The sequence below is a fragment of the Euleptes europaea genome, chromosome 6 (assembly GCF_029931775.1).
Source record: "Euleptes europaea isolate rEulEur1 chromosome 6, rEulEur1.hap1, whole genome shotgun sequence".
NCBI classification, from domain to species: Eukaryota; Metazoa; Chordata; class Lepidosauria; order Squamata; family Sphaerodactylidae; genus Euleptes; species Euleptes europaea.
The window spans coordinates 42,246,657-42,263,930 of NC_079317.1; the positions used below are offsets into that span (position 1 = coordinate 42,246,657).

The 17,274-nt window shown below is 40.7% G+C and overlaps 1 protein-coding gene across 1 annotated transcript in view; it reads left to right on the forward strand.

Annotated features, from left to right (window-relative positions):
- Positions 1-17,274, forward strand: part of PRKD1 (protein kinase D1) — a 113,376-nt gene that overhangs the window by 84,068 nt on the left and 12,034 nt on the right. Inside the window, exons 9-15 of the mRNA XM_056851250.1 lie at positions 979-1,180; positions 3,822-3,945; positions 6,017-6,094; positions 7,243-7,522; positions 12,901-12,953; positions 14,085-14,157; positions 16,725-16,831. Of these exons, the coding sequence (XP_056707228.1) occupies positions 979-1,180; positions 3,822-3,945; positions 6,017-6,094; positions 7,243-7,522; positions 12,901-12,953; positions 14,085-14,157; positions 16,725-16,831 (917 nt within the window). The remainder of the gene's footprint in view (positions 1-978; positions 1,181-3,821; positions 3,946-6,016; positions 6,095-7,242; positions 7,523-12,900; positions 12,954-14,084; positions 14,158-16,724; positions 16,832-17,274) is intronic.

The window sequence follows — 17,274 nt, forward strand, 5'->3', positions numbered from 1 at the left end:
GACTTGCAGTTAAGATGATTACTCGTAGTCCCTTTCTCAGTTTCAGGTGGCTTTATCGTGCCCTTAGCAGCCTTTTGACTCTTAGGAAATTTTTTTTGTGGTGGTCCATCTCAGTCCTCACTTCCACTAAGTTCCTTAACATCTCCTGAAAAGTAACAACTTTTCTTATGATGCTGCTGTTTGGGGCGGGGTTAGTCTGGAATGGTGCAGTGATGCCACAGCATCAAGTTGCTTTAGATAATTGGGACAGTTATTGTTTCCTCTTGTTCTCTTCACTCTCTGATAACACTGATGCCAAAGTTAGTGTGTTAGAATCAGTGCAGCTCTATCCAGAGGAGCGTCATTATATTTTAATCAGTAGAAATATTTTGAAAGACATTTTTTCCATATGTCTACCTCTTCCCCCCCCCTTTTTTTGGTCATTTTACATCCGTCTATTCTGTGCCGTTCTGTAGTGATTTTGCTATGCTAATTTCTGTTTGTAAAATACAGATGTGTTCCAGTGTGCTAACAAATAAAGTGCATTTCCCCACAAGTACATTGAATCTAAAATGAAGGATCCCTTTTTACAATTGAGTGTAAAATCAAAGAATGTTCTTTAAAAAAAAATCTGGTCCTTTTTACTGCACTGATGAAGCAGGAGTGGGGAAAGTAAAATCATGTGTGAAGAAAAAGAAGCACTGCCCTACCTTGGTCCTGATACTTTTGTGTGTAACCATGTCAGAGGAATGAAAGCTTTTTTTAAAAAATCCCCGGTTGGTTTGGTCCAACAACTAAATGTTCCTTATAGGTTTTGATATATTTTATTCATATATATATGAATATATATGACTTGTTAGCTATGTATGGCCTCCTATGAATATATATATGACTTGTTAGCTATGTATGGCCTCCAGATGCAATAGTCAATTGTAGAACTAAGCTTAATGCCAGAGTATATTTCAGATTTGTTTCTGAGGGTTTCTTAATACGTTCCAGATTTGCTTAGTCCTGGTGCTGAGTCTGATGTGGTCATGGAAGAAGGAAGTGATGACAATGACAGTGAGAGAAACAGCAGACTCTTAGATGAAATGGAGGAGTGTATGGCCCATGACGCTGAAATGGCAATCATGAACCAAGGCGATAATGGAGAAATGCAAGACACTGATCCCGACCATGACGAAAGTAACAGAATGATCAGGTGAGTTTTTGCATAGTGGGAAAATATGTTGCTTCCACTGCTAGGTCTGGTAAAAGCTTGTCTGTCAAGTGCGTTTTCTCCTACGCTTCCTCTAAGGTGTTCAGAGCAGCTTAAATGGATCTCCCTTCTTCATCGTCTCCTCACAGCAAACCTTCTAATAGCTGTTGTACACAGGTTATCCTGAGAGAGTTTGTGTATCTGAAAGTCACCTTGAGAGCTTTGTGGCAGTGTGGGGATTTGAATCTGGGTCCTAGTTCAAACCACTGAATCCACATTATAATCTAAAATGCTAACCACTATTCTACATTGGCCGTCTCACTGTAATTGGAATTGAAAGTGGAAAGTTTATGCTGGATCCAACCCAGTATCTACAGTGCAATCCTAAACAGAGTTAACCCTTCTAAGTCCATTGAATTCTGTGGGCTTAAAATTGTGTGAATCAGTTTAGGACTGTGCTATTAACATCTCTTTTTTTGCAAATATACACGAGTCTCAGAGATAACAGAATGTAACTGCAGCACAAAAGTGGAGATTTGACATAACAGACCTAACATTTGAACATCTGCACAGCACGTTCCTGAAGGCATAATGCCAGAGTAGTACTGAAATCCAGTTGTTCAATGGTCACACTGTCTAAATGGAACCCCCATGTTCAAATACATCAGATTTCAACATCTTGTCCCCAGATGCTAAAGACAAACAACAGAGGAGAGCTTTGGGATCCATTTCCTCCTTTTAAACCTCTGAGAAGCATCTGGTTGCCACAGTTGGAAACAATATGTTATACTAGATGGACCTTTTGTGTAATCCATCAAGAGGCTTCTTGTGTGTGGGTGTGTGTTTTGTGCTTCCATCATAAGATTTTATTTGATATGGCAACAAGTCTTAGATTCAGTATGTAAGCCTCTAGCACTGTTTGCTAAAGGTTACTTTATTTGTCGAAGGCTTTCACGGTCAGAGTTCATTGGTTCTTGTAGGTTATCCGGGCTGTGTGACCGTGGTCTTGTATTTTCTTTCCTGACGTTTTGCCAGCAGCTGTGGCAGCTGAAGGACAGTGTCTCTCAGTGTCAAGTGTGTAGGAAGAGTAATATATAGTCAGAAAGGGGTTGGGTTTGAGCTGAGTCATTGTCCTGCAAAAATACCACATCCTCATTAGCACATTAACTTGATACTTACAGTACAATGATTAGCCACTACCTTTGATACTTTTTGCAGGACAATGACTCAGCTCAAACCCAACCCCTTTCTGACTATATATTACTCTTCCTACAACTTGACACTGAGAGACACTGTCCTTCAGCTGCCACAGCTGCTGGCAAAACGTCAGGAAAGAAAATACCAAGACCACGGTCACACAGCCCATTACTTTATTTGTTTGTTTGTTTGACTTCAGCCCCACCCTTTCCCAACCAAGGTCAAGCTCAGGGCAAGTAACAATCAATACAATAAGTACAATTTAAATTACAGCCTATAAATCAGGATTTAGAATCATTTCCAACTTTAACATTAAAATTCCAAGTGGCGCCCCTACTAATAACGGAAGAACAAACAAAAAGAACAAGAGGAGGGAGAGAAGAGGGAATGGAAAAGGGAGGGAAAACAGTGAAAGGGAAAGGAGAAGAAGGGCAGGACAAGGAGGCCAGCTAGAATGGAGCTGTCACTGTCCTCACCCATAGGCCTGGCGGAACATCTCAGTCTTGCAGGCCCTGCAGAACTGAGCCAGGTCCCACAGGACCTGGGTCTCATTTGATAGAGAGTTCTACCAGGCCAGAGGCAGAGCCAAAAATGCTCTGGCCCTGGTTGAGGACAGCCGGATAATTTTGGGGCCAGGGAACACCAGTAAGTTGTTACTGGCTGAGCGCAATGCTCTCTGGGGGGTGGGGGCGTATCAGGAGAGATGGTCCCACAGATAAGATGGTCCCACACCATTTAGGGCTTTAAAGGTCAGCATCAAAACCTTGAATCTGATCCAGTATTCAACTTGGAGCCAGCTGGCAGAGCACTAGTTGAATGTGCGCTATCCAAGGGGTCCCTGCAAGGACATGTGCCACTGTGTTATGGACCAATTGAAGTTTCCAGAGCAACTTCAAGGGTAGCTCTGGGTAGAGTGAGTTACAGCAGTCCAATCTAGAGGTGATGGTTGCATGAATCACTGTGTCTAGATCACGGCAAGACAGGTAGGGCATCAGCTGCCTGGCCTGGCAAAGGTGGAAAAACACCATTCTGGCTGTATTTTTGTCCAAGGAAAAGGAGACATCCAGGATCATGCCCCGGCTCTTTGCGGTGGAAGTTGGTGTCAAATGCCCACTGTCAAGAGTTGGAAGCTGATGTCTCTGATTAGGATCTCCCTGAGCCAGCCTCAGGACCTCCGTCTTCGATGGATTCAGTTTCAGTTATAAGGCCTGACATGTGATTTACTGATTTTACCTCTCACAGGTGAGAAATTATGTGAGAAATTATCATAACTCTGTCAGGATGATGCCTTCTATTCTGTGTGCAATATAGCCATATCGGAGCACCTACAGTAAACTTTACAAGAAGTATATGAGTATGATCAGTTGGTTTGTCATGCTTTGGAAGGACTTAGTCACATTTTTATTAAAATCATCTATTGCTTTAATGTATTATTTTTGGTAAACAGCCCTTCAACAAGCAACAATATTCCATTAATGAGAGTGGTTCAGTCTGTCAAGCACACAAAAAGGAGAAGTAGCACAGTCATGAAGGAGGGATGGATGGTTCACTACACAAGCAAAGACACTCTGGTAAGAAAGATGTTGAGCTAAGAAATCTCTGCACTTTGATGATAATCATCCATTAGATTCCCCTGTGCATGAGGTCTCTCTGGTGTGGTTATTTTGAAGCTCTCTGCAAAAGGCAGTCCCCCATTCCCTTGATTGTCTGAGAATTCTCCATGTGTACAAAGGGCCCAAGGACTATAGTGGCCACCAAATAATAATCCTAAGTAGGCTTCTGTGTCCGGGCTTCATAAAAGCAGAGAAGCCTTTTGTTTTCTATTCATGCTTTCTGTTTTAGGCTTTTAAATTGAAATGTTGTTATCTTGAACTATGTGGTTTATTATCTTTGTTTGGACCAGATTAGAGCCCCAAACAAATCCTGAGGGTCAGATTTATCCGTAGCACACTACAATTTATGAACTGGTTCTGGGACAATAAAATCAATATGTTATTGCTAAAGATATTATGGAAAACTGCTTTCTTCTCACTGTCCTTTTTTAATAGATAAAAAGGAATTTCATCGCTTTCCTAAGACATGATAAAAGGCAAGTGTGCAAAACTATAGTGTGATACACATAGAAGTAGGAGAGATGAAACTGGCCACTTTCTTTGCTGGACCTTCATGGGAGTGATCCAGTTTTGTCTGATATATTGGAGCAAAGCTGAGTCCACAATTGTTTCTTCTCCTTACAACACCATGGATTATGTTGTTCACTCAAATCGTTCCAGAAACATCTCTACTTTGTAAGGGCGGTAGCCTGTTGCTCTGATACAGAAAACTCAGTCCATGTGAGAAAACAGGTGTCTGTTTGTGATTGAACTCCAGTGGAGTACACAAAAGCTAGCTGCTTGGGGAGAAATACAAATGCATCTAGCAGCCAAGGGTGTGAGTATAGTTCTACTACAGTAAGCACAGCTATCTGAACATATTAATGCTTCATGAATTGCCTTTTAGACAGTTGTGAAGCAAAATGCCCAGTTAGTATGTTAGCCTTAATATCACAGTGTCTGCTTCAGTATGTACCCTTCCTGTACTGCATGGTCTTTGCACACTCTTCAGATAATCTTGGAAGATCTAGGCCAGGTGGATAGAGTATATAGAGTGGCTCCTTCCCATGACAGCATTTCCTCAGTTCCCAGGAAAATTAATGTTGGTATTGGAAAGACCTCTTTCCATATGTCCTGAATCTTTCAAGATTGCTGGAGCACTATGGCGAATCACAGACTGCAGTACCTCCCACACTGCTAAGGTAACATCAAGAGAGATCATAAAGGGTTCTCACAGTGCAAATGAGTTAGGTGTGTAAGCTGATGAAGGACCTGGACTCAAAGAGCACTCTTCCTCTTATTCATGACACCTAACTAGAGATGCACACTTTCAGACACCATCAGAGTGATGGTGAGTTTGTCAGTATTTATTACCATTTAGGTGGGGTTCAAGTAAAGGATGAGAGGCACGCATATTAGTTAGAGGTGTTTATTTCCTGCTTCCCTCATCAGCTCTGTGAAAACTCCTTAAACTTTATGTGCATACTGATCTGTTTAGAGAGAGAGGAGAACTGAACACATTCTCCATCTTTACTCCCAAGCTTCCCTTTCCATAGCTAGAAAAGAATTGCCCATTTTCTGCCACTGCCACAACACACCTTCAATTACTGTCTGGCAAAGACAAGTCTGTATTATCTTAATGATGAATCAGAGTGGTTATGTGTCAGACTTGAGTCTCAGCTGTGGTCAGTTGATGTAAATTGCTGTTAGTAGTAACCTTTAGTAAACTTTATCAAATATTAAGACATTATCATACAGATATTTAGAATCAAAGGAGAAGACACCTAGCTTAATAAGCTTACTACTAGAAAATACAGACCATGGCAAAAGAACTGGATATTTTCAAAATAAGTTTGAAAAATATCACTTGTAGGTGACTTTCAAAGAATGCTATAGAGCAATTCTCTGTATTAAATATAAAATGATTATCCATTGTAATTCATCTCAATCTTTATCAAGTTACTTTATCTCATTGTATTTTATTTCATCATTACTACAATCTCTACTAATATTTTATTAAATTGATGTGATTGTTTTTATTTCAATATAGAGGAAGAGACACTACTGGAGATTAGACAGCAAATGTATTACACTGTTTCAAAATGACACTGGAAGCAAATACTACAAGGTAAAGATGGCTTCAAGTTTGTTATGGTGTTATTACAGAACATAACTGTGATTTTATCAGTATATTGTGGTCCTTCATACTTAGCTACATTTTTGTACTGGTATTCATCATGTAACTACCAAGTATAATATTGCTGTTGGAAAAGGCTTCAGCTGTCGTCTAGAACAATTATCATGGCTCTCCTTAAACCTAAGCCACTTCTCTTTGATTTTATCGTAGTATATGTTCATTAGTCAGAAAAGTGGAGTGATTATTGTATTGGGTGAAGATTAAGCAGACCCAGGTTCAAATCCTTGGTCTTGAGCAAGTCCGAATACTAGAGGGTAATACAAGTCCAGGCAAAATGTGCATCAAAAGGAGTACATTCAAATGCTAGGAGGGCATTAATAGGGGCAGACTTTGGTCTCCATGCCCAGCTCATCAACCATCTGAAGGCATCAAGTTGGCCACTGTGTGAAATAGGACTACTGAAATAGATAGGCCATTCATCTGTTCCTTCACAGCTGGTGTTTTCATAGGTTTTTATGTTGTTCCAAAAATAAAACTGAGATTTAACAAAGCACAGTTTGTTGCATACTCACACACATCCCTAGCTTCTCCCATAGAGCTTGATTTAAAGCTTCCTCAATCTTCAGTTCATCCATATGTCTGAATGAGGATGCCTGAGAAAGTTGGGAGTCTGTACTGAGATTAAACTGAAGGTTAAACACCCATTTGTGGAGCTAAAAAACAAGCTTCAAGTGTGAAACTATGAGCATGAGGAGTCTGCGAATAGGACAACAAGCTGTGACCTTGGTTTAATCTCAGTTTGGCATGATGTGTGTGTGAATCCACTCAGTGACTCATAAACAGAGGTACCTTTACAAAGGAGGAAAGCAGAGAATCTTCACTGGGTAGTTGAGCTAGCTAGAAAGGATCAACCTTGTATGGTAAGGTGTGGTATTAAATTTGAGATCCAAGAACTAGCATTCCTGTCTATTGCAGCTCTGTAGTTACAGGATAACTCTTAACTGGAGTCAGTGCAAATTTTATGCCTGTCTGGTGACCACAGCATCATCGTGTCTTCCATATGGAATTAAGGTTGATATAGAGCACTGTGTTTATGAAAAGGTATCATAGAAATTAGTGATAATACTCATTCTTCCCAGGAAATTCCACTATCTGAAATTTTATCCCTGGAACCGGCAAAAAACCTGAGCCTATTGCCAGAAGGAGCTAATCCACATTGCTTTGAAATAACCACAGCAAACATAATCTACTATGTTGGGGAAAATGTTGAAAACCTGCCTAGCCTTCCAGCTAATAACAGTGTTCTCACAAGTGGTTGTGGCCCAGATGTGGCACGGATGTGGGAGATGGCAATCCAGCATGCCCTCATGCCTGTCATCCCTAAAGGGGCATCCACTGGTTCAGGACCAAGCCTGCACAGTAAGTCTGTGAGTTTCTGTTTTTCAAAAAGGCACTGGATAAAACCGTGTAGGGGAAAGCCTCGGTTGCAAGTAGTAAGATTAACTCAGTGGTGTGTTCCTACATGAGCACTTACATGCTTTTTGGTATTCTAGCTTTCACTTCAGATGTTACTATCAAACCATTAGTCAAAAAGGGCAAGAGTCCAGTAGCACCTTAAAGACTAACAAAAATATTTTCTGGTAGGGTATGAGCTGTGGCTCACGAAAGCTCATACCCTACCAGAAAATATTTTTGTTAGTCTTTAAGGTGCTACTGGACTCTTGCCCTTTTTGACTACTGCAAACAGACTAACACGGCTACCCACTGTGAATTATCAAACCATTAGTTTACCAACAGTCTTAGATGTCACCCTCAAATCTGGATACCATGAGTAGTTATAAATCTGTAATCTACCCTGAGCCTAAAGCAAAGACTGATACATGAACCCAAACAAATTCACTGTGTGTATATGTAAGCTTGCAGTTTGAAAAATGAGAAAAAATTATGGGAGAAATTAGAGCCTGTGCATTTTAGTAACTCTCTGCTGAAGGTATTTCAGTGGACATTATTCCACAATCCTTCTCTTGCATTATAGGGGTTTTTTTGTTTTTGTTTTGTCATTGGACACTGTTTCTGTGATTATACTGAAAGCAGCCTAGTCAAAAGTTTAAAATAAGTGCAGACAAAGTGGGTATCAAAAGGACCATCTTCAAATGTTTTGCCATTTAATGGGCTGTTGAATTGCTCTGAAGCCCTAAGGTGATAACAGACATTCTTGGCTTGAGATGTACTCAGAGAGATGCATTGTAAAACGGGAGAGGAGAACTATGTAAGCTGCTTTTTTATCTGCATTGCGGGTAAATAAATGAAGTAAATACATTAATAATAAATCATTGGTCTTTGTTGAGTAAAATATTGTTTAAAAAATATTTCTCAGAAGCTTTAAAAACATTTCTGCTTAAATGACTTCCTTAAAAAGGAAATCAGGACAGCGATTTTTTTTATCAATTAACCTTCATCGTTGGTAATGAATATCCATTTTTTAACAATGCATGCCTAGCCTATTCAATGCCATTTTTTCCAAAGGAAGTCTTATAATGGCAGTAATATGCACTAATAGTGCTCTATTAAAGCTGTGTCTCTGGAACAATAACGATTCCACTAACACATAGCCAAGGGATCTGTTTCCTGTCACTGGAATTTCAAAGGGTAAGCCAGTTTCAGAGGGTAGCCGTGTTGGTCTGCAGTAGAACAGTTAGATTTTAGTCCAGTAGCACCTTAGGAGCCCTGTGGTGCAGAGTGTTAAGCTGCAGTACTGCAGTCAAAAGCTCTGCTCACGACCTGAGTTCGATCCCAACGGAAGTTGGTTTCAGGTAGCCGGCTCAAGGTTGACTCAGCCTTCCATCCTTCCGAGATCAGTAAAATGAGTACCCAGCTTGCTGGGGGTAAAGGGAAGGCACTGGCAAGCCACCCCGCAAACAAAGTCTGCCTAGTAAACATCGGGATGTGACGTCACCCCATGGGTCAGGAATGACCCGGTGCTTGCACAGGGGACCTTTACCTTTTTTAGCACCTCAGAGACCAACAAGAGTTTCAGGGTATAAGATTCCGAGAGTCCAAGCTCCCTTCATCAGGCACCTTCTAGAACAAGTGTGAGGATTTCTCTTCCTTTGCTACAAAGCTGATCAGTATCCTAACTTATGTGTCAATCATTACTTATTTAAAACTTTTATATCCCGCTGTTCCAAAAAAGCACAAAGCAATTAACCTTTTTTTAAAAAAAATACAGTTCAAATGAAATAACACTAATGATGACACACCCATAATAAAACACATTAAAATGTCACCTCTGTGCAAGCCTCTCATTCTAAATTTATAATTCACAGAAACAATATCTCATTGATATTACAAGTTTTTTGGAGGCCAGGAAGGTTGGGATTTAGTGTATTAATCCAGGAAGGCTATTCCATAATTGAGATGCAGCTGTGGAAAATCTCTCAGCACTGCAGTCTCTCACCAAGGCTACTTGTAGTGCCTGATGAGAAGAGATTGTTGGTCTAATCTGAGCATGCCTATTGCTCTCCACCAGGAAAGATGCTTTATCAGTAGGGTTGCCAACTGTCAGGTAGTAGCAGGAGATCTCCTCTAATTCAACTGATCTCCAGCCGATAGAGATCAGTTCACCTGGAGAAAAATGGCCGCTTTGGTAATTGAACTCTATGGCATTGAAGTCCCTCCCCTCCCCAAACCCTGCCCTCCTCAGGCTCCGCCCCAAAAATCTCCCACTGGTGGCAAAGAGGGACCCGGCAACCCTATTTATCAGATACTTAGGGCCCAAGTTGGAAAGGGCTTTTAAGATTAAAACCAGCACCTTGAATTAAAACCAGAAACTGTAAGCCTGTACAATTATTTCAGCATTGTCAATATATGTTATAATCTATCCGCTTTGTAAGCAAGATAACTAAGGCTATGAACCTCCAGGTAGCACCTGGAGATCTGCTATTACAATTGATCTCCAGATGACCAAGGTCAGTTCCCCTGGAGAAAATGGTTGCTTTGGAGGGTGGACTATATAGCATTATACCCTGATGAGGTCCCTCCCCTCCCCAAACCCCACCCTCCCTAGGCTCCACCCCCAAAATTTCCAGTTATTTCCCAACCCAGAGCTGGCATCCCTAAAGCTGTATTTTGCACCAACTGAAGTTTCTAGTTGTCTTCAAGGGAATACCCACATCAAGTACATTACAGTAATCCAGCCTCACGTTTATGATAGCATGGCCCAGTGAGGCCAGATCAGCTGAGTGCTGAAGGGAAGGAAAATACAGCTGGAAATAAGGACCCCTTTCCAAAGCCCACACCAGTTCTTCAAAGAGCAACTGAGAAACCAAAAAGCACCTTAGATTTTTTATATGCTCTAACAGAAACAATTTTAAACCATCCAACTATCCAACACATGCTCTAACAGAGACAATTTTAAACTATCCAATACAAGAGGATTGATCCCCTGTTATTATGTAGATGGATCCTGTATAGTGTGTAGATGTCTCTGATGACATGAGCTATGCTGGATGAGGATCTATTTAGGGTTTTTCTTCTGTGGTGCTGCAATCTGACTCTGTCAGCCGAACTAAAGGCAAAGCTGTGCTCTTACTTTATATGGCTACTTAGAATTCACACACTTTAATAATCATATAAGTAAATGGCCTGCCTGATTGAGTCCCACTATAGGGCAAAGATTTAAGATATCAAAACAATAATTAGTTTGGTTGTGTTTTTTAATACATGAGTGTACATGTTTATTGGATTCTTCAGAGAGATACTTCTCACTAAGTTATTCCAAGTACTTGCCCCCGTGTACTCTGTATCATATTTATGTATTTATTTATTTTTCAAATTTATAGCCTGCCCTCATTCCCAGCCATGCCAGGCTCAGGGTAGATAACAACCTCTAAAATACATAAAACCATAAAACATCAATAAACAGCAATAGACACTGATAAAACATCATCTAATAAACAATGAACAAGGTGGCCTTAAAAACCCAAGATGCCACCATGTAACTGGATTTCATCAGGGCAACCTCCACAGATGCCAAGAGTGGGAGGAAGGATGTAATGGTGAACCCTTACCACAGATAGGACATGCATTGAAGAGAAAGCTTCTGTGCTGCTTGCATGACAGAGAGCCACTGTGGTGTCTTTGGTTAAATTGACATACTAGAATCTGTGAGGCCAACATTCAGGTCTCCACTCAGCTGTGGAAGATTTCTGGGTGTCCTTGGGCCAGTCACACACTGTCAGCCTAATCTAAAACATGAGTTGTTATGAGAATACAAGGGAAAAGATGAGAATGATGTAAACTGCTTTAGGTTCACTGGTGAAAAAAGTGGCACATAAATGAAGAAAAACTATAAAAAAGATAGAGTACCTTTCAGAGGGAGTGAGAGACAGAATTGAGGGAGTGTGAGAGAGAGGGGCACAAGGCAGGAGACATGAAACTCTGAGGAAAGGAAGAGAAATCTTAGCCTCCATGTCCTGCTTTTGGGGGCATCTGTTTGGCCACTGTGTGAAATGGGATGAAAAAAATAGTTATCACTTATTCAGCTCACCCAACACACAGGCCTTTTCAGGCATACAACAAGCATTTTTTTAGCTTAGGTCAATAGCTGCCATCCCCATTCAAGGCAATTCCCCTCTTGCAACAGGGTTTCCTTTCCCTTTTTCACCAGTAGAGTAGTAACACTCCAAAGGATTCTCCCACCACTTAGCACAGGGCCCTTCTTTTCCAGGTAGAGATGTACTGAACTGTTGGCAAGAAGGGCTGAAGTTAGGGTTGTCAGGTCCCTCTTCTCAACTGGTGGGAGATTTTGGGGGCGGAGTCTGAAGAAGGCAGGGTTTGGGGAGGGGAGGGACTTCAATGCCATAGAGTTCAATTGCCAAAGCAACCATTTTTCTCCAGGTGATCTGATCTCTATCGGCTGGAGATCAGTTGAATTAGTAGGAGATCTCCTGCTACTACCACCTGGCAGTTGGCAACCCTAGCTGAAGTCCAGGGACAAGAGAATTCTGTTGGGATTAATGATAGGAAATTTTGGAGGCTGAACTCAAAGAGGTAAACAAGAAGCATGGAAATTAATGGAATTTATCATCCAGGTGGCTTCAGGCCACTAACATTTTAGGTAAAAACGCCCACTTTACCTCACATTATTACATAACCTTTTAGTTAACATATTGGTAAAATAACATTGGTATGGTAATATGACTAAAGATCTCAAAGCTGAGTTATTTGCTCGGTGATCTCTTCATAGGTGATTGATTTTGGTAATGAGTATTAATTGCTTATCTGGAACCCTGCTACTCTGAACTAATTGGAAGGGCCATCAGGTGGCATTTTATAGTGGCAAAAATGAAATAACTAATCAGTATTCTAATCCTTTTTCACCAGTGACCCTTGAGGTGCAAGTTTACGGAGAACAGTAAATCCCTGTTTCACTACCATCACCCAGCTGCTTTCAGTGCAATGTAGATTTATTTTTACCAGTTTCTCATAATTTTGGTGGCATGAAGTAGGCCAAGCAGTAGATTCATGGGCTCCTACACCATTTTGTATCTGATAGGCTTTCCTATATATGGTCAAAGGAGTGCATGTTGGATCTGTTCACCAGACCACCTGCCCCCATAGAGCGCACTGTGAAATGACTGCATAAATTACCTAATTGTCAAAGAAAAGCAGTTATGGTCAGAGAAAGCGATCATTGCTTTTTTAAATGTGCCATGGACTGGGCTGTTTGTGATTGTTCAAATGCAGCTTCTTTTATACCTGTGCACACACATAATTACTGTACATTTTCTTTCTAGGAAATATATCCATCAGTATTTCAGTATCAAATTGCCAGATCCAAGAAAATGTGGTAAGTGTTCTGAGTGGAGGTGCCAAACATGATAAGGGCACAGCTTGCAGGATCATTGATCTGTTTGAAAAATGTTAAGAGGATGTCTCTGGCCATTTTCTTTCCAGAAGGGGAAAAAATAGCCATTGAGAATAACCTTCAGGGCACTTTTATTGTTCCTTCTGTTTGCAGTCCTTTTCTCTTTGGCTGCCCTACACTAGGACTATACCTGTGTAACTGCTCTTTAAACAAATATACATCAATACTAAACACATGTGAGTGAAACCACATAATTTTCCACTAAAAAAAATCCACAAAACAGAAGCTTTACATGGAATTATGTTAAAATTCTACCCCCCTTTTCATTTGTCTCTGGGATTCCTCCCAATGAACTGTTACCCCTACTGGGTCTTAGAAGATCTTTCCAAGTCTAATGGAGCTTGATGAAATCATTGGATCACACTAGACCTAGAGACTTCTACATAAATCAAATTGTGCACATTGCTGAGCTGGCCCTTTCCCCCTGCAGTGCCACAGGGCGAACAAATGAACCAAGTCATCAAGTATCAGAGTCCATGCGCAGGCTACCATTGGGAAAGACTTGATCTATGTCACTGTCTGGCTTTGCAAAATCCTGTAGGTCAGTGTGTGTGTGTAAAGTGCCTTCAAGTCGCAGCCGACTTATGGCAACCCCTTTTGGGGTTTTCATGGCAAGAGACTAATTTGATTTATGTGGTTTGCCAGTGCCTTCCTCTGCACAGCAACCCTGGTATTCCCTGGTGGTCTCCCATCCAAATACTAACCAGGGCTGACCCTGCTTAGCTTCTGAGATCTAATGAGATCAGGCTAGCCTGGGCCATCCAGGTCAGGGCTGTAGGTCAGTAGTGTAATTGTATACATAAAACCTGAGGCCTCTTCAAAGACATAGTAAGAACCACAGCTTCTCAGAAGGGTTTCCAAAGCTGGCAGAACTCAGGATGAATTTTGGTGAGTAGCATGGGAAATCTGTAATGGTTCTTCCCGAATAGAACATACATGCCATTATGTTTGCATAGAATTTAATGGCATCTTTACCTGGTGCTTTAGCTTCATCAAAGCAATTTACATTTTGACTTTGTTGATGCTTAACATGCAATATATTTGTACCAACAGGATATCAGTACAGTATACCAAATATTTCCAGATGAGGTGCTGGGATCAGGACAGTTTGGAATTGTTTATGGAGGTAAGAAGCATAGTGGCTATGAAAATGGGGAAGAATTGTAACACCTCCGTCATTTAGGTTCATAATAAAGCAAGACTTTTGTTGATGGCAGGAATAGGGTAGGGAGAGAAGAAAAGAGATATGTAACATGGCAGGTCCATAATCTCAGCCTGCACTTTCTTGATTTGTGCTATTGAGGGAAACCCCCTACCACATCTCCAGCGTGGTGTAGTGGTTAAGAGCGGTGGACCCTAATCTGGAGAACCTTGTTTGATTCCCCACTCCTCCATATGAGCGGCAGACTCTAATCTGGTGAACCAGGTTTGGTTTCCCAAGCTGGGTGACCTTTTCACAGTCCAGTTCTCTTCGAGCTCTCTCAGCCTCACCTACTTTACAGGGTGTCTGTTGTGGGAAGAGGAAGGGAAGGTGATCGTAAGCCAGTTTGATTCTCCTTAAAAAGGAAGAGAAAATTGGCATGTAAAAACCAGGTTTCCTCCTCCTCATCCAGATGTTAAAGTTATCTCCGAAGCAGAAGTTAATTTTCCTCTTTGGTTCTCTTATCCACCCTATTCTTCATATCACCTGTGATCATAATTTCCTTATATTTGTAATTTTGGCCTTTGCTGTCTCCCTGCTGCCTGCCACGGACCATCTGAGCATTCATTGGCTAATGTGGTGTAATCTTACAGACTGTGTCTCAGGAAATAATTCATGCTGGGTCCTATAATCTATTTTTAATCATTCATGCTGTGATAGTAATCAATACTTAGGTAATTGTATAGCAGTTAGAAAGTATAACCCAGATTTCTTTGTTCCATGCATCTGGGCAATGTATTTATTGGTGGTGCTAAATCCCAATCTGTTTTCTTTTCATATTCCTGTTTAGTTTGCTTTAGTTCTACTTAAATGCATCAGTAATGCAACAAAAATGTTTACAGATTCAAAGAAATTTCCCAAATGCATGTACTGGCAATTAAATCATCTTTTCAGGAAGTCAACCAGATTTTTTAAAAAGCATAAATGTTTTCAGCCTTAAAACAGCAGTTCCTAGCATCTTTTTGGTTTGTTTGTTTTTCTATTTTGCAAAGTCTATAAAAATGTGGCTTGCTAGGTTTTTTATCCTCACTCCCTTTGAGTGAGAGCCAGTATGGTGTAGTGGTTATGAGCTGTGGTTTGGAGCTGTGGATTCTGATCTGGAGAACCAGGTTTGATTCCCCACTCCTCCGCATGAGGGGTGGACTTTAATCTGGGGAACTGGGTAGGTTTCCCCACTCCTACACATGAAGTCTGCTGGGTGACCTTGGACTATTCACAGCTCTCCTAGAGCTCTCTCAGCCCCACCTACCTCACAGGGTGTCTGTTGTGGGGAGGAGAAGGGAAGGTGATAGTAAGCCGGTTTGATTCTTCCTTAAGTGGCAGAGAAAGTCAGCATATAAAAACCAACTCTTCTTCTTCTTTGCATACAGTGGGAACTTCTGAACAAGACTTTGAGACTGTAAAGTCAGGGAAGGACAATAGGTTCTACCTTCATTTGAAGGAAGTGGCTGCATTCTTGCATACACAGTCGAGGTTTCTTGGGGAAGAGCCTAATGAGCTTGCTGAGCTTTCTCTCCTATAATGGTGCAATGTGTGAATCATGCTGCTCAGAACTGTGAACAGTGGCTAAATCTCTATTCATTTTGACACACCTGAATTGCATGCCCAATCCGTGGGCCAAACTATATGAGATGCCCAGTTCTGTGCAGTATGTCCTTATGTCATGTTGTTTTACAGTCTATACCTGCGGGACCTCACACTTAAGTGGAACATTAACCTTTGGAAGGGAGAATGTGATTAACCCTTTCCCCTGCTTTGTTTTTTGGGGGAGGGATGATGGGGAGGGATTGTTAAAAATCCTCCATACTTCTTTCCAACTCCAAGGGAAAATGTTCAGGTACTTGCATCTTTTCCATTGCAGATTGGGGTGAGGGTGTTGAAGGCAGCATTAATGGAAAGTGCTATGGAGCCCCTTCACCAGTGTCCTCCATGTCTTTGTCATATTAAAAATTAAAAGTGTCACAGACAAACTACATGCAACTGAGTGTCAACTTATGTTTGACTGTATTCTTTTGTGCCACTAATTGTAGATTTGGTTATAGTAGGAAAGGCCTAGAAGGTGTAGCCCAAGAGACAATTGCCTCCCAGTTGCTTTGATTGTTCAACCTCTGACCTGGAATGATATTCGCTGCTGTTATCTATAATAGCAGGAATCCTGTCTTGTAAACCACAATGTATAATTTGCATGCATAATAATTCAAGGCTGTGAATAAAACCCTACAGGGCTCAACACAGCTCAGCTTACGGTCAGTAAGATGTCAAAGAGGCATTTCTTGTGACAGTGCATCTTAAACACCGTGCATTCGTATTCTCTTTAAATGTGTACAAAGATTCCATGAACCCGAAGAAAAACACCTGAATGGCTTAGAATATTTTTCTTTCAGAGGAGACCTTGACAGTTAGGTTTTGTATAAAAACAGCAAACTTGAGCTCTAGAAAGGTGAAGCTTCTCAGAGCTGATCATGTTAATTGGCATATTTTTCATCAAACAGGAAAACATCGCAAAACAGGAAGAGATGTAGCAATTAAAATCATTGACAAACTGAGATTTCCAACTAAGCAAGAAAGCCAACTTCGTAATGAGGTTGCAATTTTACAGGTATCTTTTATTTAATTACCAATTATATCCTGTATGTATTTAATTTAGAGCAGGGCAATAAAACTCTCTGAGAACAGGTTTCAGCGGTAGAAAACTATGAAACTAATTATGCTTTGAATCTCTGGATAAAGTTCTCAAGCAATATGTCTTTGAAATAATTTCTAATCTGCTTTAAATAGAGGAACTTTTAAACCAAAATGTCAGTGACTTGCTAATCAGCATAATCAGAAGCAGGAAAAATGAAATGTACTTTAAAGATACTCTTACACCATTATTATTTTGATAGATGGCTAATCAGTGGGTATTAAGGGATCCTTTTGTCTGTCCCTACACATGGAACAGTAATATATTGTGAAGTGCTTAATATTCCCTTGTTTTGAAATGAATTATGGCTATATTCATAATTCCTATATCAACTATTCAAACAATTTAGATCCGACCAG